Source organism: Phyllopteryx taeniolatus, chromosome 23 (assembly GCF_024500385.1).
Source record: "Phyllopteryx taeniolatus isolate TA_2022b chromosome 23, UOR_Ptae_1.2, whole genome shotgun sequence".
Classification (NCBI taxonomy): domain Eukaryota; kingdom Metazoa; phylum Chordata; class Actinopteri; order Syngnathiformes; family Syngnathidae; genus Phyllopteryx; species Phyllopteryx taeniolatus.
The window spans coordinates 7,644,473-7,669,652 of record NC_084524.1 but is presented as its reverse complement, the minus strand read 5'-3'; the positions used below and the strand labels follow the sequence as shown (position 1 = coordinate 7,669,652).

The 25,180-nt window shown below is 44.0% G+C and overlaps 6 protein-coding genes across 12 annotated transcripts in view; 2 read left to right on the top strand and 4 right to left on the bottom strand.

Moving 5' to 3' along the window:
• LOC133472535 (gastrula zinc finger protein XlCGF57.1-like) overlaps positions 1 to 2,245 on the bottom strand; it is a 34,171-nt gene extending 31,926 nt beyond the window's left edge. Inside the window, exon 1 of the mRNA XM_061763491.1 lies at positions 2,113 to 2,245. The gene's annotated coding sequence lies outside the window, so the exon portion shown is untranslated. The remainder of the gene's footprint in view (positions 1 to 2,112) is intronic.
• Positions 1 to 25,180, bottom strand: part of LOC133472547 (gastrula zinc finger protein XlCGF57.1-like) — a 220,531-nt gene that overhangs the window by 72,073 nt on the left and 123,278 nt on the right. The gene's annotated exons all lie outside the window — the stretch shown is intronic.
• The window catches only part of LOC133472553 (gastrula zinc finger protein XlCGF57.1-like), a 208,635-nt gene that overhangs the window by 72,073 nt on the left and 111,382 nt on the right, over positions 1 to 25,180 (bottom strand). The gene's annotated exons all lie outside the window — the stretch shown is intronic.
• The window catches only part of LOC133472544 (gastrula zinc finger protein XlCGF57.1-like), a 221,723-nt gene that overhangs the window by 164,492 nt on the left and 32,051 nt on the right, over positions 1 to 25,180 (top strand). The gene's annotated exons all lie outside the window — the stretch shown is intronic.
• LOC133472573 (oocyte zinc finger protein XlCOF6.1-like) overlaps positions 1 to 25,180 on the bottom strand; it is a 287,199-nt gene that overhangs the window by 241,108 nt on the left and 20,911 nt on the right. The gene's annotated exons all lie outside the window — the stretch shown is intronic.
• Positions 547 to 25,015, top strand: LOC133472526 (zinc finger protein 84-like). Of its 4 annotated transcripts, none has more exons than XM_061763449.1 (6): positions 547 to 1,254; positions 5,214 to 6,380; positions 12,919 to 13,083; positions 13,181 to 13,320; positions 15,600 to 15,756; positions 23,315 to 25,015. In XM_061763449.1, the coding sequence occupies exons 1-6, from the start codon at positions 981 to 983 to the stop codon at positions 24,460 to 24,462; spliced, it is 3,051 nt and encodes a 1,016-aa protein (XP_061619433.1). In that variant the 5' UTR covers positions 547 to 980; the 3' UTR covers positions 24,463 to 25,015. The 4 variants fall into 4 exon arrangements, with proteins under 4 accessions (XP_061619433.1, XP_061619437.1, XP_061619435.1 ...); XM_061763453.1 differs by having other exon boundaries at positions 550 to 1,254; positions 5,214 to 5,603; XM_061763451.1 differs by lacking the exon at positions 547 to 1,254 and adding an exon at positions 2,365 to 2,592.

The window sequence follows — 25,180 nt, the reverse complement described above, 5'->3', positions numbered from 1 at the left end:
GTATTCAAGTCGTTGGCTAGTGTGCTATTGTTCTCAGCTTGGGGGGGGGGGGGGGGGTCGTCACTTGTAATTGGTCAGCGTTTGGAATGCATGCCAGACTGATTTAGAGTCGTTAGCGCTAAACTGTTTTTCCAACTTCGCTGCATAGTTCCTCTTTGCAATGTTAATTTCTTTGGTCAGCTGGTTTCTAGCGCGATTATACAGGGCCCTGTCCCCGCTTTGATATGCGTCCTCCTTAGCTTCCAGAAGCTGCTTAAGTTTTGGCAGTGAACCACGGCTTGTTGTTGTTGAAAGTGCGAAATGACTTTGTTGGTCCACAAACCTCTTCACAGAAACTGATATAGGATGTGACAGTGTCCGTATATTCATCCAGGCTGCCAGCTGAATTTTCAAAGACACTCCAGTCTGTGCAGTCGAAACAGCTTTGAAGTTCCATCTTTGCGTCGTTGGTCCACTGTTTCACTGTTTTCATCGTAGGCTCCGCGCATTTAAGTTCTTGCCTGTACGTCGGTATTAAGTGAATTAAGCAGTGATCAGACGAGCCCAGGGCGGCACGAGGTATGGAACAATATGCGTTATTTCGCGTAGTATAGAAGTGGTCTAAAATGTTATTATTCCCTGGTAGGACAGTCCATGTGCTGCTTGTATTTAGGGAGTTCATGGTTGAGTTTAGCTTTGTTAAAGTCCCCGAGAATAATGAGGGGTGAGTCCGGGTTTTTTTGTTTACTTGTTCGGCGAGCATTAGCAGTGCGGCGTTCGTGTTAGCTTGAGGTGGAATGTAGACACCAGCGTAAATGAATGATGCGAACTCACGAGGCGAGTAGGAATGGCTTACAGTTCAAGAACAGCGACTCCACATGCGGGCTGCAGTTTGTGCTGAGCTCCGTGACGTGCGTACACCATTTTCCGTTGATCTAGAAGCATATCCCGCCGCCTTTTGTTTTCCCCGATGATTCCATGTCGCGGTCTGCCTGGTGAAGATGGAAGCCGGGAAGCACGGCGGCGCCATCGGGTCCAGCCTCACAAAGCCAAGTCTCCGTAAAGCACATGGCGGCGGAACGGCCGAAGTCTTTACTGCTCTTTATCCGGAGATGAAGCTCGTCCATTTTGTTGGGTACGGAGCGTACATTCGCGAGGTGGATCGACGGGAACGCCAGTCGGTATCCTCTCGCGGAGTTTCACCTGGATGCCGGCTCGCTTCCATCGGTGCGCTGCCTCTGCCTCCATGCGCCAAAGACCGCGGTCGCTGCTCCGGTGAGTAACTCAGGGCAAAAAACTGAGCAGATTTGCGAAAGAAAGTCCGGAGTCGCCTCCTTGATGGTTAGCAATTCTCCCCTCGTGTAATATCTCCAAAGACGACCAAAAAACACAAAAACAAAAATAATACTCGCGAGTGCGTAACCGATGCGACCACACGGGGAGGCGCCATCTTGTCTTTAGGCCCTAACCCTAAATAGACACCTTGCTCCATCTTGTGATCGGATCGGTAATCATATTTAAAACTCGCTGATCGGTGGTTCGCACCAAAAATCCTGATTGTGTCAAGCCTACTTATTCTACAAATATTATTATATAATTTTTTTAAACGGCGATGTTGGGGGGGGGGAATGCGGTTCGGGTTTGTAAAATGATTTGGAACTCTATTTTTGTGTTCACTTCACTGCTGCTGAAATGATTTTTAGAAGCGGCCACTGTTCCATCATAAAACCGATACAGAAACAAATGACAAATGCCGAGCTGGGAGTATGCACTGCACTGTATTACCTTGATTGATACTTGATTATGAACTTTATTGTTTTGCACTTTTTCACGTTATTGTTGCTGTTGACCTGCCCAATTGTATTATCTCCAATATATCAAAGTCATCTGGCTTTCACATTCACCTTAAATGTATATCGAAAATCATAATTGTCCTTTTGTGTGAATGTCGATATGCGCCCGGCGGTCGGATGGCGACCAGTCCAGGGTGTACCCCACCTCTTGCCGCAAGTCATCATAGATAGATACATAGATATAGATATAGATATGAAGATTCCATTCAAACGAATATTTTTCCCAACAGAAAGTAGGGAGTCACTAAAGTCACAGGTGAGAGGAAGAAGAGAAACAAACCTGCTCGGCGTTGACGTTGTCGCTCGTCCTCCTCTTTCGATCCAGAAAGTTCCTTCTCGTCCTTTGCACACCTTTCCACACGATCGTCTCGAATCGGCGATGCGTTGCTCACAAACGCGGCCAGCGAGCTCAACTAACTCGACCGGGAAGCTTCAACTTGCACCGCCAAGACACGAAGATTTCTGATTTGAAGGGCAGGTGCTCACTCGCACATCATCGGTTACTTTGACCGGAACACCTACTCTCATTTATTGGAGGGAACATTTCCTGCCGTGTCCTTCATCGTAAGAGCATTCATGACGCCACCAAATTCAAATATTGTCATAGACCAACATGGAGCCATTTCAAGTAGTGATGGACCAACTGTGTGGAGGTTTCAATCCGTTACTACCCATTCGGGAAAAAAATATGAGGAGTGGAGTCAAACAAAAGAAGGAGACAGTTGCTGGCAAAAGGGAAGCGCATGCGCGGACGCACGAGGTTAGTTTTTCAGTAACCACACGACTGCAACCGGACACGAAGACCGAACGAATGATTCTCTTAGTGCAGTACTGTGACGAGGATTCAGCACCTTTGGAACAAATTCAGGACTTTTGTGCAGCAAGTGGAAGCGCGTGCAGTTACGGTCCATAGGAATGAAGGGTTAGATACGCCAGCTCGCTGTAGCCGCCTGGCTAACCGACCTGCCTGCTGGCGGCCATGTTGGGAAGGTCGTCTTCCCATAGAAGGCAATGCGTGACACTGAAATTGGAATTGGCCGAGTTTCGTCTACGTGTTCTTTATCTCGTTTTAGCCAGCATATTTTGCAGTCAACTTAATTAGAAATGATCGCCAACGATCAAATCCAAGCTGCTGCGCCCGCGCATGCGCTTCCCTCGTTGCCAGCAACTTCCGCTACCAATCGACTTTCGTGCACTTTTGCTTGAGGAACCGAATTCGCGCCACGAATGAATTCTTCTCGAATTAGTTGTGAACGGATTGAAACATCCACACAGTGCGTCCATCACGACCTTAAAGAACTCAAACGAACTAACTAACTACACATCTTCGTGTCCGGATGTACTCGTCTTGGTGGTGCACGTTGAAGTTTCTCGGCCTAGTTAGCTTAACTTAGTTCGCTAGCCGCGTTTGTCAGCAACGCATCGCAAATTCGAGATCGCCTGTAAAAGCGGTGTGATTATCGTGTGGAAATGTGTGCAAGAACGCCAGCAAAGGACGAGAAGGAACTTTCTGGATCGAAAGAGGAGGACGAGCCACAACGTCAACTTGTGGACGCTGTTGGCGCGCAGCCTCGTGTTGCGGTACACAGAGCAGGTTTAGACTTTTCTTCCTCTCACTTGTTTAGTTACTAGCTGCTTTTTAGTGTTCAAAATACTCCTGTGTTGATATTGGACCGAAATCTCAATAACTTTGTCAGATCGTGAGGGCCAAGTAAAAGCTCAGAAGCGTCGACTATTTCCATCCTAACCCTTCCAGTTATTTTCCTGAGGTTCCACGAGCATACAAACCATCCGTTCATTTCCAACAGCGCGTATCCTTAATTAAGGTGGTGGGTGTGCTGGAGCCGAACCCAATTGACTTGTGGCGAGAGATGGGCAACACCGTGGACTGGTCGCCAGCCAATCACAGGGCGCATAGCGACAAACACCCATTCGCATACTCACATTCACACCCAAGGACAATTTGGAGAATTCATTTGACCTACAGTGGTTGAAAAGTGTTTGTCCCCTTGCTGATTTCTCTCTTTTTTTTTTTGGGTATGTTTGTCACACTTAAATGTGTCCCATCATCAAACAAATTGAAATATTAGTCAAAGGCAATACAAGTAAACACAAAATGCAGTTTTTAAATGACGACGTTTTTGTATTGTAAACAAATAAAATACAATAAAAATCACCGGTGCCGTGTGCAGTTACTTTTTGTGCCAAAATGCGGAGTTCCAGTGCGGACCCCTCAAAATAAAAGGCTACAAGCTTAAAACAGGAAGTCAAGTTATAACTTGCACATATACACCATTTGATGTGATAAAACAGTCCCAAATAACGATTTTAACAATGCTATATTGAACTTTTACTGAAATATGAATTAATAAGTCAGAAGCATCATCCAAGAAACACAAGGAATTTCTCTCCGGTAGTTGGAGCCGCTCTCGTACGGCAACAGACAGTCAATTGACAGAGAACATTTTTGAGAGCAATAAAGCGTTGCTAGTTATCTGGTAAGGCCGGTATAAATTTATTGATTTATTTTTTGACAATTGTGCAAAAAGATGCAGAGTCCTCGAGCACTGAGAGCAGTTTGAATGACTAATATAGAAATAGTCCGGCGGAATGACCATTGTGCAAAGGGCGCCGAGACTTCAAGGAGTCTATGCAGTTTAAAGTGACTAGTAGTGCGATAGTCTGGGACAATGTTGATTGTGCAAATGTTGCAGATACTCCTCAGTCAGTGTGCAAATGGAGCAGATGCTACTCTGGCGTGAGTGGCCAGTATTGGTCAACAACAGATATGCAAATAGTGCAGCGTAGCGAGACTAGTACAGTGAGTGCACGAGTAATGTATAATTGGCCCCACAGAAATGTGACAACAAACTCAAGACAAAAAAAAATTGGCAGCATGTTGCAATGGAATTGTAGGTTAGCTGTTCCAGAAGTTGATGGCAAGAGAGAAGAAGCTGTTGGAATGTCTGCTAGTTCTACTTTGCATTCATCGGTCGCGCCTACCTATACATATGTATACATATATATATATTATATATGTATATATATATATATATATGTATATATGTATATGTATATATATATATATATATATGTATATATATATGTATATGTATATATATGTATATATGTATATATATATATGTATATATGTATGTATATATATATATATATATATATATATATGTATAACTTTATTAATTTAGACTTTTTCACATTTTATTGTTGTTGAACTGTCCGGTTTTATTTCCAACATATCAAACTCATTTGTCTTTCATATTAACCTTATATATAAATATAAACCAGAATACACATCATTGAAGTCACACCCTGAGAACAGATTTACCAAACTATGTGTGTGTTTGTATTTTTGTCTTGCAGACATCACTGAAGATCTTCGTCCTGAGCGGCAGGAGCCAGAGCCCCCTCACATTAATGAGGAAGTGGAGGACAAAGAGGTCCACCACATCAAAGAGGAAGAGGAGCCCATTTTGATCAACAAAGAAGAGGAAGACGCATGCCCCCACATCAAGGAGGAAGAGGAGGCGGATATCACCAAGTTTCCATCGACTGGTGTCCCCTTGAAGAGTGAAGATGAAGGTCAAAGTGAGGAGAGCAGAGAGGCGGAGCCTCAAAGCAGCAGCTCAAGTCAACACATGACAACAGAAGGTGGTGAATCACGAGCAGACGGCCTCATAGCTCCTCTATCCGACAGTGACGACATGACATCAGACTCTCCTTACACTAATGATGTCGATGAACAGTTTGAAGGTGATATGACATGTCACATTGACAGCAAACGATTGAAATGTTCTCAGTGTGGGAAAACTTTTGTTCGTAAGGGTCATTTGAAACAACACATAAGAACGCACACTGGAGAGAAACCTTTTTCCTGCTCAGATTGTGGTCAACGTTTCTCTGAAAAGGGAAGCTTAAAAAAACACACAAGATTACACACTGGTGAGAAACCTTTTTCCTGCTTAGTTTGTGGTCAGAAATTCTCTGTGAAGGGAAACTTAAAAATACACACAAGAACGCATACTGGTGAGAAACCTTTTTCCTGCTCAGATTGTGGCCAAAGATTCTCTGAAAAGGGAAACTTAAAAAAACACACAAGAACCCACACTGGTGAGAAACCTTTTTCCTGCACAGTTTGTGGTCAAAGATTCACGCAGAAGGGACACTTAAAATTACACACAAGAACCCACGCTGGTGAGAAACCTTTTTCCTGCTCAATTTGTGGTCAAAGATTCTCTGTGAAGGAAAACTTGAAAATACATACAAGAACGCACACTGGCGAGAAACCTTTTTCCTGCCCAGTTTGTGGTCAAAGATTCTCTGTGAAGGAACACTTGAAAATACATACAAGAACGCACACTGGTGAGAAACCTTTTGTCTGCTTAGATTGTGGCCAAAGATTCTCTGTGAAGGGAACCTTAAAAAAACACACAAGAGCGCACACTGGTGAGAAGCCTTTTGTCTGCTTAGACTGTGGCCAAAGATTCTCTGTGAAGGAAAACTTAAAAAGACACACAAGAGCACACACTGGTGAGAAGCCTTTTTCCTGCTCCGTTTGTGGCCAAAGATTCTCTTATAAGTATCAGGTTAAGACGCACAAGTGTGCTGGTGAGAATAGTAGTCATCAAGAAGCTTTGAATGCAAATGTAAATGTTTATCAAAAGTAATTACTATGTTACTGACTTACAAAAATCTATATTCTTGTACTCTGTGTATCAGCTTTTATTGTACCTATCTTCTTGTCCATATATTTCCAAAAAGCCTCGCGAGTGTTAAGAATTAACATTGGTGCCCAAATTACTTTCAAGGGACTACTTAAAGGTGAGAACATGGGCACTTATTCCATAGTGCTGGACTCATAAATGATGTTTGCAGAAAAAAAGGCCTCCAAAATACACTCCGTAGTCATTTTAGAATCATTTACTGAATGATACAATTTTCAGCCAGATTTTGGCCCCTCCCACATTTCGGACATGTCAGCCTTTGAATTGATTGCCCCACAAATGTACATGTGTGTATGCATGTCGAGATCACCAAGGCGTTTCTGTAGGTGGCATTGTGTGACAGACCGGCTGGCTGACCCATGACGAGGGTCTTTGCGTTATGTCGCCTAATCAGCTGATCCATATAACCTAAAATATTGGGCCTGATTGTTGAAATATTTTCAGAGGCTACCGTGAATAGAGATGTCCGCGTACATTTTGGTGATGATTGTTGACAGACGTTTTTATTGGGTTCATGCATGAGGCTTGCAAGGATGTGGCACTCTCCCGCTGTCTTTGTAAAATTTTAATGATGACACCCTAATAAATTTGAGATTTTTCAGCACATTTAAATTAGTGATTGACCATAATTTTTGGGTACTAACTGTTGTCCATGTGATGCATTTGATACAGTATATGACAGCAATATAAGATAGAAAACCAACTTGAACGAAGCGGTGTTTGGAAACTCAAGCAAGCTTGTTTTTTTGTTCGGTTTTTTCCTGAAAAGTTGTCATTTTGAAGGTGAGGGGATTCCATCTGACAGCTACGATGTATAAAATACAACCCCCAATTCCAATGAAGTTGGGATGTTGTGTTAAACATAAATAAAAACAGAATACTTCTTCTTTTCCTTTGGGCTTGTCCCTTTAGGGGTCGCCACAGCGCGTCATCCTTTTCCATGTGAGCCTATCTCCTGCATCCTCCTCTCCAACACCAACTGCCCTCACGACGTCCATCAACCTTCTCTTTAGGCTTCCTCTCGCTCTCTTGCCTGGCAGCTCCATCCTCATCATCCTTCTACTCACAATTTCTCCTCTGGACGTGTCCAAACCATCCACGTCTGCTCTCTCTAACTTTGTCTCCAAAACATTGAACCTTGGCTGACCTTCTGATTTATCCAACCTGGTCACTCAGAGAGCAAACCTCAACATCTTCATTTCCGCCACCTCCAGCTCTGCTTCCTGTTGTCTCTTCAGTGCCACTGTCTCTGATCCCTACATCATGGCTGGCCTCACCACTGTTTTATAAACTTTGCCCTTCATGCTAGCAGAGACTCTTCGGTCACATAACACACCTGACACCTTCCTCCACCCGCTCCAACCTGCTTGGACCCGTTTCTTCACTTCCTTACCACCCTTGCTATCTCTTCTCCCTGTAGCCTCACTCTTCCCCCACCACCCCTCTCATTCATGCACATATATTCTGTTTTACTTCGGCTAATCTTCATTCCTCTTCTTTCCAGTGCATGCCTCCATCTTTCTAACTGTTCCTCCAGCTGCTCCCTGCTTTCACTGCAGATCACAATGTCATCTGCAAACATCATGGTCCACGGGGATTCCAGTCTAACCTCATCTGTCAGCCTAACCATCACCACTGCAAACAGGAACGGGCTCATCCCTGATGCAGTCCCACCTCCACCTTAAATTCGTCTGTCACACCGACAGCACACCTCACCGCTGTTCTGCTGCCCTCGTACATGTCCTGTATTATTCTAACATACTTCTCTGCCACTCCAGACTTCCGCATGCAGTGCCACAGTTCCTCTCTGGGTACTCTGTCATAGGCTTTCTCTAGATCTACAAAGACACAATGTAGCTCCTTCTGACCTTCTCTGTACTTTTCCATCAACATCCTCAAGGCAAATAATGCATCTGTGGTACTCTTTCTAGGCATGAAACCATACTGTGGTTCGCAAATACTCACTTCTGTCCTGAGTCTAGCCTCCACGACTCTTTCCCATCACTTCATTGTGTGGTTCATCAACTTTATTCCTCTATAGTTCCCACAGCTCTGCACATCACCTTTGTTCTTAACAATGGGCACCAGTACACTTTTCCTCCATTCCTCAGGCATCTTCTCACGCGTTAGAATTCTATTGAGCAAGCTGGTCAAAAACTCCACAGCCACCTCTCCTAGATGCTTCCATACCTCCACAGGAATGTCATCAGGACCAACTGCCTTTCCTTTTTTCTTCCTCTTTCATGCCTTTCTAACTTCCCCCTTACTAATCATTGCCACTTCCTGGTCCACCACACTTGCCTCTTCTACTCTCCCTTCTCTCTCATTTTCCTCATTCATCAACTCCTCGAAGTATTCTTTCCATCTCTCTAGCACACTGCTGACACCAGTCAGCATATTTCCATCTCTATCCTTAATCACCCTAACCTGCTGCACATCCTTCCCATCTCTATCCCTCTGTCTGGCCAGCCTGTATAGATCCTTTTCTCCTTCTTTAGTGTCCAACCTGCCATACATGTCAACATATGCCTCTTGTTTGGCCTTTGCCACCTCTACCTTTGCCCTGTGTCGCATCTCAATGTATTCCTTTCGCCTCTCCTCGGTCCTCTCAGTGTCCCACTTCTTCTTAGCTAACCTTTTTCCTTGTATGATTTCCTGTACTGTGAGGTTCCACCACCAAGTCTCCTTCTCTCCTTTCCTGCCAGAAGATACACCAAGTACTCTCCTGCCTGCCTCTCTGATCACCTTGGCTGCACTGGTCCAGTCTTCTGGGAGCTCCTCCTGTCCACCGAGAGCCTGTCTCACCTCTTCCCGAAAAGCTGCACAACACTCGTCCTGTCTCAGCTTCCACCACATGGTTCTCTGCTCTGCCTTTGTCTTCCTAATCTTCCTCCCCACCACCAGAGTCCTCTTACACACCTGTCTAACCACACTCTCCCCTCCCACTACCTTACAGTCGGTAACCTCCTTCAGATTCCATCGTCTGCACAAGATGTAATCCACCTGCGTCCTTCTACCTCCACTCTTGTAGGTCACCCTATGTTCGTGCCTCTTCTGGGAAAAAGTGTTCACTACAGCCATTTGCATCCTTGTTGCAAAGTCTACCACCATGTGTCCCTCCAAGTTCCTTTCCTGGATGCCGTACTTACCCATCACCTCTTCATCAGCCCCTATTACCTTCACCAACATGTCCATTACAATCTGCACCAATCGCGACTCTCTCTCTGTCTGCTATATAAGTGCAGTCCAGTTACCATTTATTTTTCATAAGATATCAAATAAACTACATTTTTAATGCATCTCAAGATTCAAATTAACCTTGCTGGTTGCATTCCTTAACCGAAGAGCACTGACGTCCGTATTATTGGGAAGCTTTTAATTTGAAGGTAGTTTTCGCTGCGAGTTGGCGACCTATTACCGTAATGCCTAGTATGAACAAAATTAGGGGCGGCTGGCTTGACTGCTACTTTACGAGTGGAGACTGGCTTGACCGCAGTCATTTTCGGGGGTCCTGAGCCAAACCGTTGTTGTTTTGCACAATGCACATACCGGCGCTATATACCTAGTGGGGGCGTGCCTTTAGCGTCCTCCTTCACGCGCACCCTTCCGCCTTTAATGTCCGCATGCTGTCCTCAGTCACGTCCGCCTTCCTCTATTTAAGCAGCGCGTCGGCAGGAAATGCTCCCAGTCAGTCAAGCGGAGCGCTCATCACACAACAACATTTATAGATGTTGGAACTCGGTGCACACATAAGGCGCGTCGCATTATAAGGCGCCCCGTCCATTTTGGAGAAAATGTAAGACTTTAAATGCGCCTTATGGTCGTGAAAATACGGTACTCACGTACACACACGAGCTAGTCACTCACATACTCTCTGTCCACCTTACCGTTGCCTGACTTGCTTCTCTTTAAAAATAAGTTATATATCCTGTCGCCCTGTCTTTTCATTTCTGAACGGACCCTATGAAAAAAATATGCCAGTTTTGTTACTCTTAGCATCACTTACAATTACACAATGTTATCAAATCCCCACTTCAAGCCTAAACAATGTCAGGGGAAATAGACCACTGTAGATGTCAATTTAATATTCAAACTTTCAGCTACTCAGTCGTTCCCAACTGATTTTGGCTCAGGACCCAAAATTTAACTTAGTTATTAAGTCGCAAGCCAAATTTTTGACATTCTTTATTTCACAAAAAATAGCCCAGTAATACAAAAGCCTTTATGCACTGTTGAAAACAGTTTATATATATATATATATATATATATATATATATGTATGCGGCACGGTGCACGACTGGTTGGAGCGTCTGCCTCACAGTTCTGAGGACAGGGGTTCAATCCCCGGCCCCACCTGTGTGGAGTTTGCATGTTCTCCCCGTGCCTGCGTGGGTTTTCTCCGGGCACTCCGCTTTCCTCCCACATCCCCAAAACATGCATCGTAGGTTGATTGAAGACTCTAAATTGCCCGTAGGTGTGAATGTTAGTGTGACTGGTTGTTTGTTTAAATGTGCCCTGCGATTGGCTGGCAACCAGTTCAGGGTGTACCCCGCCTCCTGCCCGTTGATAGCTGGGATAGGCTCCGCGACCCAAGTGAGGATATATATATATGAAACATGAACGAACATGAAATATGAAATAAAAAGGCACACTTTTTTATGAAGTAAATACAAAGGCAGCAGACCTCTTGAATCAAATAATAAAATAAAACAGACCAAATACTTCAATAAAAAGGCAGAACACACATGAATTACAGGTAGGCTATACCAATTTTAAACACGCTACACTGGTGATCCTGGTGAAATTTCAGAAATCAAACTGAAATATAAAGTTCACTTGAATTCCAGTAATTATGCTTTACACTTGTGATGCTCATTAAGAGCACTTTTGTGATAACCTCAACTCCTGCAGTTTTCTTTGAAAGCACTCCACCAGTTTGTCTTCAAAGTATTTTAGCTAGCCTGTTGTGCAGTACAGTATGTATGAAATAAGATGCTGCATAGAAGGGGAAAAAGATGCAACAGCAACACTTGACACTGTAGCGGTGTCAGTTTTAAGGCGTTTCAACAAACATATCAGTATGCCAACAGCTTAGAGACATAACAAAGGGCAAAACGTGAAGGATAATCCCCTAGCCTCCTTCACATTATATTTCATTTAAGCCAGCAGAGCATGAAACAGCTAGCTGGCCGATTGTCTGCTCGTTTCATTCCTCTAAAATCATTGGCGAAAGACGTAAACATAAGCAGCAACCCCAATTAAATGCAGACGTTCATGTGGAGGGGCTGTTGGAAGCTGACACTGGTCATGTGTCGACGCCATGAGATGTAACTTGTCCATCTGCCCCTGTTTGTGTGTGCCAGCGGGTACACTGCACTGGCTGCTTATTGAAACACTGCATGCCGCTGCTGGGTGATAAGTTTTCGTTTTGACCGCCATGAGATGTAACTTAATATTAACTTTAGCTTTATACCCTTGGCTGCTAGCAAAAGGATCTCCTATCTGAACACAAAAGTGATTTTAAACAGTGACTCATTAGGACAGCACCGTAAAACTTACTTTAGGATGAGGTCGTGACGTAGACTGGCTCTGGGGCAAATCCTCTTCTTCTGTTGAGATTCTTCTTCTCCTAATACATGTGGATTACAGCTCCTTTTGGTACATAGCGCCAACTACTGTACAGGAGGGCCTTAGCAGTCAAAAGGCGTCATTGATTTCAAAATGCAAATGGATCCTGTCGGTGCCATAATATCAATCATCTGGGGGGTCCAATCAAATTTCAGGGGGGTTCAGTGCTACCCCGGCCTCCCCTCTGTGACGTCCTTCCACATCCCCTGCCTGGACGTCAGGGGATGTGGAAGGACGGTCAGGAGCTGAGGTCGTTGCACGCATGTTCACGAGTCAAAACCGAAGCCGGGTGTTCGAGAGCTTGCTGAGGGAGAGACAGGTTGGTGATAATTTCGCTGAAGGTTTTCTTCTTATTATTTAATAATCTCCCTGCCTTTCCTAGTTTACAATACGTGACAACGACAACGTTCGGTGAACGTGCTGATTGAATGTGAACCTCAGGGATGGATCATTAACGGAATGAGGAAGCACTTGAATGATTCTGTGAATCTTTTGATCAAATCTTTTTAAAGAACTGATTCGAACGATTCAGTACACTCAAAAGAACTGCCGTGCCCATCACTTTTGCATAATGAGAATGTGTGGTTGTTCTTAGTTGTTTACGCCTTCAAAAGGTAAGGCCCCTACCCCGTTTTCTGGTAGGCTACGTGCCCGATGACCACCCGTGATCAAACGCCCACGAGTGACCAACTGCTACTTTTGTTGCATTCACACAGGACGCTACAGTGACTTGTCAGGACACGCTGGAGAGACTACATCCTTCGGCTGGCCTGGGAACGCCTCGGGATCCCCCCGGAAGAGCTGGATGAAGTGGCTGGGGAGAGGGATGTCTGGTTGTCCCTCCCAAAGCTACTGCCCGCGCGACCCGACCTCGGATAAGCGTTAGAAAATGGATGGATGATACATTATATCGTAATAGACTGATTACTTTTTAAAAGTAAGTATTTCTGTCCTTTTTTTCTCCGATTTCCGGTTTAGATTCCCGCCAACAACACAGCTTCCAGTCTATTTCCGGCAAAAAGCACAATGTCACATCCGCTGTCCACTTCCGGCACCACTCGACGACATCACGCCCGATCTACTTCCGACAACCCGCGTCACTTCCGGCGACCGATGAGGTGCACTTCCGGCCGTCCATCATTTTGACAGAAGCTGAATAGTGTCGTTTTTTCAGGCGGGGCCGGGATTTGAACCCCGGTCTCCACAACAGTGACGCAGATGTGCTAACCAGTGCCGCCCATTATGGAAGAAGAGAGACAATAATATCCAGTTTATCCAAGATAAGATACAGAAAGCAATTGGGATGGTTGAGGAATGGTCATACAGATGGGGATGTAAGCGTTCTGTTGAAAAGACAAAGGTAGTGTTGTTTACTCGAAAACGGATCAAAGAGGTATGGAAAACAATTAGAAGAAGTTCATTTTCTTTTTTTTTTGTAGGTGTTGTATTTGATTAAAAGATGACATGGAGTGAGCATATAAGTCTGGTTGAGAAAAAATGCAAAATGGTTTTAAATATAATGCGAGGTCTTACAGGGTCAGATTGGGGTGCAAGCAAAAACATTCATGTTAGTTTAATGCGGTCGGTATTGGACTACGGAAGCCTGCTCTATAGAGGGTCGGCGAAACATTATTGAAAAAACTAGAAGTCATGCAGAACTATGCATTAAGATTATCTTCATCTCCAGCTCATGCAGTACAGGTTGAGGTGAGAGATATGCCTCTGCAATTAAGATTTCAACATTATGTTGAACTACTGGGCAAAATTGCAGAGTCACAGACATAAACAGCATCCAACTGGAAAGGGTCTTCAGCATTTTGGGAGAGTGGCAAAGCCAAGGTAGAGCGTTATGGGTGGACAGCAAATCAAATGGGACTAATAACAAAAACATACAGTCCAGCAATTTTTCATACAGCAACAGCCCTCGGGCGGAAGCAGAGCTTCACGTACGAGAAAGAGAACACGGTGATAAAGGGAAAGGAAACCGGGAGGAAGGAGTCGAACACCACATACATTGGAATGGGAGAACAGCATTTGCATGGGTCCTTCCAGACTGAAATCAAGACATTCACTGAAACGAGAAGAATGCTTGGGAATACCTTTTGGGACTGGGAAGCTCAAGGCTTATGCGAAAAACATAACATAATCAAAGCCATCAAAACAGAACGGCAAAAACTTTCACGCAGGACGGTATTTCGAGCCGATTCGGCAGATGGTGGCACGGGGGCGTGAAAGGAGCGGGGAGAAACAGAAGGGAACAAACAATCAGAAGATTAAGATGAGGACATGCAGGGCTGAATGGGACAACGCATTGAATTGGGAAGGGGAAGCATCCCGCGGGTTGGTGGGAATGTGGAGTGGTGTTGAACGGGCTAGTTGTTGTTGTCAAAGATGAGTGGGGTTCCAGTATTTCATCTTAGAAATGTAGTCAACGCCGAAGAAATGAAGATCGAAGCCGATCGAAGATCGGGATTGATATGGTCGAAAGTTGATTTGGTTTTTCTTTCTTTCTTTTGCTCCCTGGTACTATACACATGCATAGACGAACTCAGACACACACACACACACACACTCCAGCACAGTAGATGGCGGTAATGCATGTTGAACGTTTGATGCCACCCGCCAACAAAGAAGAAGAAGAAGAAGAAGAAGATGATGATGATGATGATGATGATGATGCTGGGTAATACATGTCCTTTCCCTTCTCGCCATGTGGGAGGAGGCGGGATCGTGCTTCAGCAAATCTTGCCGAATGTTGTCCATCGTCGACGCGGGACGCCCCTGATCACGACTTTAGTGGACTAAAACATCATTCGTGCAATCTTCGTCTCGTGCACGTTGAAGCTTCTCGGCATAGCATAGCCTAGCCTAGCTTAGCGTGCTAACAAAGAAACACGTTTGTAATCAACACTTCGCTAAGCGTGAGGTAAAGAAAGTCTTCTTGTTTCCGCCACCGACTCGTAAGGAGTGGGGACCACAATATCTAATAGTGACACTTCAGTGAGGTTCAAAACATATACACCAACAACTCAATTCTGTCAGCTTAATGTGGTTACACAAAAAGACAAATCTAAACCCCAACAATTGCATTCTATGAGCGTTGTTTGTCTGAGAGACTGAAATCATATCCTGTAACAATGATTTTCTGAATCATCATTTTTATTATCTTTATCTATGTCTATAAATGTTTCAACTTCCCCCCCCCAAATTAGCTGTCTTTTTTCTGTCTGTTTTTAGAATGCATAATTACACGTTCTACTGTTTTGGTGTTGTTGACTTTAGTGCTTTGCCATTTCAACTAACGTACTGTTTAACCCACAATGTCCAAAGCTTAATCTTGATATCATTGTTTCACATGGCCGATTTGCACTTGGCTTTTCTCATCCCTCCAGCGTAGAGCGGAAAGTGTTTTGATCGGCGTGTGAAAATGTGTGCGAGAAGGACAGCAGAGTACGAGGATGAACTTTGTGGCCCAAAAGAGGAGAAGGAGCCACATCGGCAACTAGTGGACGCTGGGTTCAATCTGCAGGCTCGAACTGTGCCACGCAGAGCAGGTCGGTTCGCTTTTGCACGCATTCTAATTTTCATGATTTTGGGGGCCCCGTTTCATGATGCGTTTAAGACAACATTATTAACATCCAATAATGTATACTACGTGGGTCTGTGGCAAGGGCAGAACCACGTGGTGGCCGCTGCCGCCCTAGACGGGGGGCTGGCCACCCGGACGGCCAACCCCCGAATCAAAAAGACAGTTAACGATTCTGTTAGCCTCCCCAAAGACGAGTAAAGACGTCATCGCGCACGTCACGCGGTTTGCACAACGCGCGGACCAGCTGACATCCATGGAATTCTCGGCCTGCAAGCGGTATTAATCGGCTACATCTTTCTAACCATTGTGAGTGTCTTGAAAGGCTGGATAGTTTGAGTTAGAAGCAGCTCTTTCTGCTGCAATTAAACATTCAAAAAAGCACTCGTGTGAAATAAATGAAAATTAAAAGCCCTTTAAGAGACATTTGCTTGGCAGGAGTTTATAAAGCAGCCCTGGTTTTGCCTGATCCAAATGCATGTTATAACTTTTTAGGGGAGGGGGCATCTTTTCACCTGAAGCACCTTTCAACCTGAAAATAATACATCGTTTTGAAATAGGATGCTGAATACATACAAAGGTATGACAGTACATTTACTTATTTGCATGACTTAAAGTCATGATTAACTAAAATTTTAATTAGCCATAAGGGAACAAAGTTATCTTTTTTTTATTATGATGCTGCTGTTATTTATTTGGTTATAGGCAGGGGTGCACAGAAAATATTAAAATGCGCACCCAATTCGATGGTATTAGTGCACTTTTGCGCACCACACATCATTTTCTTTTTTGGGGCGGAGTGCAGCGGTCGGTCGAGTAACGTGAACTTCTCGTTTACACAATCCAATCTTTTCAGTGAACGTGCTGAAGAATCAATTCATGAATTGATTTTACTTGAGCACAGCTGCGAGCCTGTGGCTCACACGAAAGTTCCCCGCAAGCTGTGCCAGAGTCGCGGAAGGCGGCAGCCATGTCCGAGTGCGTGCAGGAACCGCCAGCTCGGCGGGCTTTGGGGAGCATGCAGGCGTCTGCTTTGCTGGACAGCGGCTATGACGCTCCATCAAAATGTTTTTACATGAAACCAGACCGTGGTGTAAAAAAGATGTGGGGTAACAGTCCTAGAAAAGTGCGCAAAAATCAGCTGACCACGGGGTCCCATTCTGCAAGCCAGGGGCGGTGCTACCTTGAATGGCGCCTTGACCCCCCCCCCCCAAAAAAAAACAAAACGATCTTCCTCCTCATCATTGCTCCTGGCACAGTATGGACCGGCACAACCACGGTCCTCCCCTTTTTGCCATAAATGAGAAATAATTAAATAGGACAATTTTCTCATGGGATTCTAAATTAAGTATATCTAATTAATTAATTATGATTTAAGTCTATTTTTTCGGAATGTAAGGTACGGAATCATATACAGTGTGTCGAAATTGCCTATTTCTACAGGTATGTACAGGCTATTTACTGTACCAGCTGTGAACTGGCCCAGACAAAGACTAATCATGAATGTGAAGCCCATGTAAAAAGATCTAGAAAGAGAAGAAACAGTTAATTAGGTCATTAACAAGAACAGTTCCCCGTAAAAAGGTTTAGTCCTTTGTTTGTACAGAAAATAAGTCAAGAGTATGATTTCTGTCTACAAAGAAACACAAGTTCATTCATTGAGGTCGGCGGGGCCTTCAAAAAAGGAGCACCAAGCAACAACCTCTTTTTATTGTTGTTTTTTTCCCCGTCTTAAGCAGAGTTGTTGCCAGAGAAGAGGGCCGCTTGTTTATATTCCAGCTGCTCCAATTTCCAAACACTACAACTTGTTTCCGCCTCATAGAGCTACGCTGTAAAAACCAGCGAACCCACCAAGCTGCTAACCAATGACGAGACATTTCTCTGAGGTGGGCTGGCACAAACGCACGGGTTAGCTTAACTGAACTATGATAGCAACAAATGTTCGTTCACTACTTTCACGCAAACGATTTGTTAGTTTGAACGAGTCATTGTTGAACGACACAACGCTGAGGCAAATTCAAATGTGCAGTAAGTTGAACACAAAGAAGTTACTAATGTTTTAACTTCTAGTTTTAGCCATTATCTTGGAGCTCATCATTTTGGCGTTTTGTTGACCCTATAGCAATAAGTAGATTCTGAATCCAATGAGCGGCTGGTTAGAGCGTCAGCCTCACAGTTCTGAGGATCCGGGTTCAATCCCCGGCCCCGCCTGTGTGGAGTTTGCATGTTCTCCCCGTGCCTGCGTGGGTTTTCTCCGGGCACTCCGGTTTCCGCCCACAATCCAAAAACATGCATGGTAGGTTTGATTAAAGACGCTCAATTGTCCAGAGGTGTGAATGTGAGTCCGAAATGTTGTTTGTCTATATGTGCCCTTTGATTTGCTGGCGACCAGTTCAGAGTGTACCCCGCCTCTTGCCCGAAGTCAGCTGATAGGCCCCGACACACCTGTGATGCTAGTGACGCCTCATTTCTTTTACCAACTTTCTGTTCCTTATGGATTTAAAAAAATAAATAAATAAATCTTGAGCTCCACTCTTACTACTAACACAACTACAGTAAAACCCCCTCCATCGTTGGGGTTACGTTCCAGAGCCCCCACCCCAACCCCCCGCGATAAGTGAAAATACGGCATATAGAAACACCTCCAGAAATATGAAAAGCTGACAATTTTTCACATTTTTTTTCAACTTGAAATTGTTTGAGGGTATTCAAACACATTTTTAACACATTTAAACAGAATATATTGAGAGGGAGGGAGAGCAAGAGCAACGGATTAAAAAAAATTGCAAAAATATCGCAATAACATACAGTGCAAAAAATAAGGTGTTTGCATCCCAGAGAGACTAACTGTACTATCAATTGCCTTAACTGGTTTAAAAAGGGGACCAAAATTTATTGCGCAATTAAAAAAAATAATATTTTTTTTAACGGCTCAGCAACTCCTTACACAAGTTGACGAAGTGCACTGATATGGTGTTCATTCCCTAATAAGTTTGATAGAAACACTATAGACTTTACTTGTACTGGGATCACGAACAACAACACAGGTTCTTACAGGGGTTTAGACACTAAAAAAAGAATCCCACCGCACCACTTGTCACGAGCACTGCCTTGCTCATTTCCCCACATACTGCCCTGCCGTTTTCTGTTCTCTTGATTAGTTATTGCATGTCCCCACCCACCATTACCACCACCACCAATATCACAACTACGAGTACAACTACTACTTCAATTGCTACTATCATGACAACTACTAATACCGCGACTGCCACCACCACTACGACCACTACAGTAAATCGATCAAGCAATGTTACTGCACTGCTGACATTTTTTTGCACGTCAACAATCCTCCATCATCGGCCAGAATGGGGATACACCCTGAGACTTATGATACAAATGTTTTTTTGCTGTCGGGGCTGCTGCAGCAACCCACTCCAAGTCAAATTATCCAGAATTAATCTACAGTGGGTACGGAAAGTTTTCAGACCCCATTACATTTTTCACTCTTTGTTATATTGCAGCCATTTGTTAAAATCATTTAAGTTCATTTTTTCCCCCTCAATGTACACACAGCACCCCCATAAGTATTCAGACCCTTTGCTGTGAGACTCTTATATGGAACTCGGGTGCTGTCCATTTCTTCTGCTCATCTCTGAGATGTTTCTACACCTTCATTGGAGTCCAGCTGTGTTTGATTGTACTGATTGGACTTGATTAGGAAAGCCACACACCTGTCTGTATAAGACATTACAGCTCACAGTGCATGTCGGAGCAAATGAGAATCATGCGGTCAAAGGAACTGCCTGAAAAGTTCAGAGACAGAATTGTGGCAAGGCACAGATCTGGCCAAGGTTACAAAAAACAATTCTGCTGCACTTAAGAATCAGAATCATCTTTATTTGCCAAGTTTGTCCAAAAAAACACTCAAGGAATTTGTCTCCGGTAGTTGGAGCCGCTCTAGTACGACAACAGACAGTCAATTGACAGAGAACACTTTGGAGACATAAAGATATTGACAAAAAAAAAACAGTCACTGGGCAATAAAGGGTTGCTAGTTGTCTGGTAATGCCGGTACATTTTTATGTTGTATTTTTTGACAATTGTGCAAAAGATGCAGAGTCCTCGAGCACTTATAGCAGTTTGAATGACTAATATTGCAATAGTCCAGTGCAATGACCATTGTACAAAGGGTGCCGAGACTTCAAGGAGTGTACGCGGTTTAAAGTGACGAGTAGTGCGATAATCTGGGACAATGTTGATTGTGCAAATGTTGCAGATACTCCTCAATCAGTGTGCAAATGGAGCAGATGCTACTCTGGCATGAGTGGCCAGTATTGGTCAACAACAGATATGCAAATAGTGCAGCGTAGCGAGACTAGTACAGTGAGTGCATGAGTAATGTATAATTGGCCCCACAGAAATGTGACAACGAACTCAAGTCAAAAAATTGCCAGCATGTTGTGATGGAATTGTTGTTTAAGAAGTTGATCGCAAGAGGGAAGAAGCTGTCGGAATGTCTGCTAGTTCTAGTTTGCATTGATCAGTAGCGCCTACCTGAGGGAAGGAGCCGGAAGATCTGGTGACCAGGGCTGTGGAGGGTCCGAGAGGATTTTGCATGCTCTTGTCCTACCCACCCTTGAGGACAGCTTGCAAGTCCTCAAGGGTGGGTAGGGGGTTACCGACAATCCTTTCAGCAGTTTTGATTGTCCGTTGCAGTCGGAGTTTGTCCATTTTTGTAGCACCACCAAACCAGACTGTGATGGAAGAACACAGGACTGATTCGATGACCGCTGTGTAGAACTGCCTCAACAGCTCCTGTGGCAGGCCGTGCTTTCTCAGAAGCCGCAGGAAGTACATCCTCTGCTGGGCCTTTTTGAGGACGGAGTAGATGTTGGTCACGCACTTCAGGTCCTGAGAGATTGTAATTCCCAGGAACCTGAAGGTCTCGACGGTTGACACAAGGCAGCTGGACAACGTGAGGGGCAGCTGTGGCAAAGGATGCCTCCTGAAGTCCACGATGATCTCTACAGTCTTGAGCGTGTTCAGCTCCAGGTTGTGTCGGCCGCACCACAGCTCCAGCCGCTCCGCTTCCTGTCGATATGCAGACTCGTCACCGTCCTTGATGAGGCCGATGACAGTGGTGTCATCTGCAAACTTCAGGAGTTTGACAGGCGGGTGCGCTGAGGTGCAGTCGTTCGTGTAGAGAGAGAAGAGCAGCGGAGAGAGGACACAACCTTGTGGAGCCTCACCTGCTGTGTCCTGCCCATCAGAAAGCTGTAAATCCACTGGCAGATGGCAGGTGAGACGCTGAGCTGGAGAAGCTTGGATGAAAGGAGTTCAGGGATGATGGTGTTGAACGCTGAGCTGAAGTCCACGAACAGGATCCTCGCGGAGGTCCCTGCACTGTCGAGGTGTTCTAGGATGAAGTGCAGTCCCATGTTGACTGCATCATCCGCAGACCTGTTTGCTCGGTAAGGAAACTGCAGGGGATCCAGCAGAGGACCTGTGACGCTTTGAGGTGGTCCAGCACGAGACGTTCAAAGGACTTCATAGCCACAGATGTCAAGGCGACAGGCCTGTAGTCATTTAGACCCAAGATTGCAGGTTTCTTGGGGACTGGAATGATGGTGGAGCGTTTGAAACAGGAGGGTACTTTGCACACTGGTAGGCGCCATCTTGGACCGAAGATTCCTAAGAGCAAAGTGGCCTCCATAATCCTGAAATGGAAGACGTTTTGGAAGACCAGATCCATTCCTCGAGCTGGCCGTCCGGCCAAACTGAGCAATTGGGGTAGAGAAGAGCCTTGGTGAGAGAGGTAAAGAAGAACCCAAAGATCATTGTGGCTGAGCTCCAGAGATGCAGTCAGGGATGGGATAAAGTTCTAGAAAGTCAACCATCACTGCAGGCCTCCACCAGTCGGGGCTTTATGGTAGAGTGGCCCGACGGAAGCCTCTCCTCAGTGCAAGACACATGAAAGCCCGCATGGAGTTTGCTAAAAAAACACCTGAAGGACTCCAAGATGGTGAGAAATAAGATACTCTGGTCTGATGAGACCAAGATAGAAATTGTTGGCCTTAATTGTAAGTGGCATGTGTGGAGAAAACCAGGCACTGCTCATCACCTGTCCAATACAGTCCCAACAAGTGAAGCATGGTGGTGGTAGCATCATGCTGTGGGAGTGTTTTTCAACTGCAGGGACAGGGAGACTCGTTGTCATCAAAGAAAAGATGAATGTGGCCAAGTCCAGGGATATCCTGGACGAAAACTTTCTCCAGAGTGCTCAGAACCTCAGACTGGGCCGAAGGTTCAAGACAATGACCCTAAGCACACAGCTAAAATACCGAAGGAGTGGCTTCAGAACAACTCCGTGACGGTTTTTGAATGGCCCAGCCAGGGCCCTGACTTAAACCCAATTGAGCATCTCTGGAAACACCTGAAAATGGCTGCCCACCAACGTTCACCAACCAACCTTACAGAACTGGAGAGGATCTGCACGGAGGAATGGCAGATGATCCCCAAATCCAGGTGTGAAGAACTTGTTGCATCATTCCCAAAAAGACTCGTGGCTGTATTGGCTCAAAAGGGTGCTTCTACTAAATACTGAGCAGAGGGTCTAAATACTTATGGCTGTTTTTTTCTGTCAATATGGGGTGATGTGTGTACATTGTGGAAAAAAATGAACTTAAATTATTTTAGCAAATGGCTGCAATATAAAAGAGTGAAAACTTTTAGGGGGTCTGAATACTTTCCGTACCCACTGTATGCGAGAAACCACAATTTCATTGAAGTATCATGTTTTCGTTGACTTGGAAACTTAACTCGCTTAAAATATCACAAAAACTGCTATTTCTGTAAATAAAATAGACACTACCTTATTTTATGTGAGAATAGCGGCAAGACATGGTATTGAATAAATTAAACATCAAAACTAAAATAAATAGTAACAAGTTGTCACTATTATGTCACCTAAAATTATTCAAAGAGGGGCTGATTGTAAACAAAATATAAGCAAATACAAATCAAACTGTACAATGTGATATGACACTCTGTAAAAGCACATGTTGAATAAAGGGTTCATAACAAGCTAAAAACAGGTGCAGCAATAATGTACAGTATCCCTCACAAACTTTTTTAAACAACAATGTTGGGATGAATGTGATGAGGCTTTGTAAAATTGTTTTGAATTGTATGTTTTTATGTTTACTTCACTGCTGCTGAATTTGTTTTACAAGAGGCCACTGTTACATAAAGACCTATATGGAAAAAAATTGCAAATGCCAAACCAGGAGTATGCAGGGGTCCACTGTATTACCTTTAATGATACTTGTATTGATGAATTTGATTATTTTACACTTTTTCACATTTTATTGTTGCTGTTGACCTGCCCAATTTTATTATTTCCAATATATCAAACTCATGTGGCTTTCACATTAATCTTAAATCTAAATCTAAACCATAATACATAAAGTCACAACATGAGAAAAGATTTACCAAACCACGTATGTCTGTCTTTTTGTGTCTTGCAGACACTGAAGAGCTTCGTACTGAGTGGCAGGAGCCAGAGCCCCCTCACATTAAAGAGGAAGTGGAGGACGAAGAGGTCCACCACATCAAAGAGGAAGAGAAGCCTATTTCAATTAAAAAAGAGGAGGAAGAAGCGCACCCCCACAAACAGGAAGAGGAGGAGGATATCACCAAATTTGCATCGACTGGTGTTTCTTTGAAGAGTGACGAGACCAGAGGGGCGGAGCCTCCAGGCAGCACCTCAAGTCAACACATGAAAACAGAAGGTGATGAAGACCACTGTGGAGGATCACAAGCAGATGGCCTCTCAGCTCTACGATCCGATAGTGACGATATCATGTCACACTCTCCTCACACTGATGAAAATGATGATAAACAGTGTGAAGGTGATATAAGATGTCACACTGACAACAAACGATGGAAATGTTCTCAGTGTGGGAAAACATTTGCTTATAAGAGCATTTTGAAAGAACACGTGAGAACACACACTGGTGAGAAACCTTTTTCCTGCTTAGTTTGCGGTCAAAGATTCACTAAAAAGGGAAGTTTAAAAATACACACAAGAACCCACACCGGTGAGAAACCTTATTCCTGCTCACTTTGTGGTCAAAGATTTTCCGAAAAGGGATACTTGAAAATACACACAAGAACCCACACTGGTGAGAAACCTTTTTCCTGCTCAGTTTGTGGTCAAAGATTCTCTATGAAGGGACACTTAACAATACACACAAGAACACACACTGGTGAGAAACCTTTTTCCTGCTCAGTTTGTAGTAAAATATTCTCTGTAAAGGAAAGCTTAAAATTACACACAAGAACACACAGTGGTGAGAAACCTTTTTCCTGCTCAGTTTGTGGAAAAAGATTCACTCAGAAGACAGATTTAAAAAAACACACAAGAACCCACACTGGAGAGAAACCTTTTTCCTGCTCAGTTTGTGGTCAAAGATTCACTCAGAAGGGAAGCTTAAAAATCCACACAAGAAGACACACTGGTGAGAAACCTTTTTCCTGCTCAGTTTGTGGTCAGAGATTCTCTTATAAGTATCAAGCTAAGACACATGAGTGTGCTGGTGAGAATAGCAGTGATCAAGAAGCTTTTAATGCAAATGTAAATGTTTTTAAAAAACCAAAATTACTATGTTACTGACTTACAAAAAGACGCACAATTGTCAAAAAAAAATAATGTACCGGCATTACCAGATAACTAGCAACCCTTTACTGCTCAGTGACTGTTTTTTTTTTGTCAATGTCTTTCTGTCTCCAAAGTGTTCTCGGTCAATTGACCGTCTGTTGTCGTCCTCGAGCGGCTCCAACTACCCGAGACAAATTCCTCGTGTGTTTTTTGGACATACTTGGCAAATAAAGATGCTTCTGATTCTATTCAAGAAACTTTCATTGAAAATGTAAATGTTTCATATCATTAGTAATGACTATCAAAAAAAAATAAAATCTATATTTGTGTCTTTTACCTACCACATTTATCTTCATGTTGTCTTTTCTAAAAGCTTCCTGTGGACAGATGTTGAGAATTTGCACTGGTGCCAAAATACACAAAATCATGCATTCCTTGTTCCCCCCAAATTTTGTCATGTCCATTTCCAATAAATGATCGATTGAGTGAACTAGACGAAAGACGCTTTTCGTGGTCAACTGTAAAGTGTACAGCATATGTGATGCATAATAAAATACACTTCTTCAAACAGTGAGAGTGACTCAATTTACTTGTATCTCAAATCCATTTTCCCCATTGAAAAGAATTTAAATGCCTTTAAAGTGGAACGAAGCAGGCTCAAAAAATGGCATGTAAATTCGACACGCCACAGAGAAGAGTAATGTTAACAAGCCTGCCAAATTTGAATGAATAT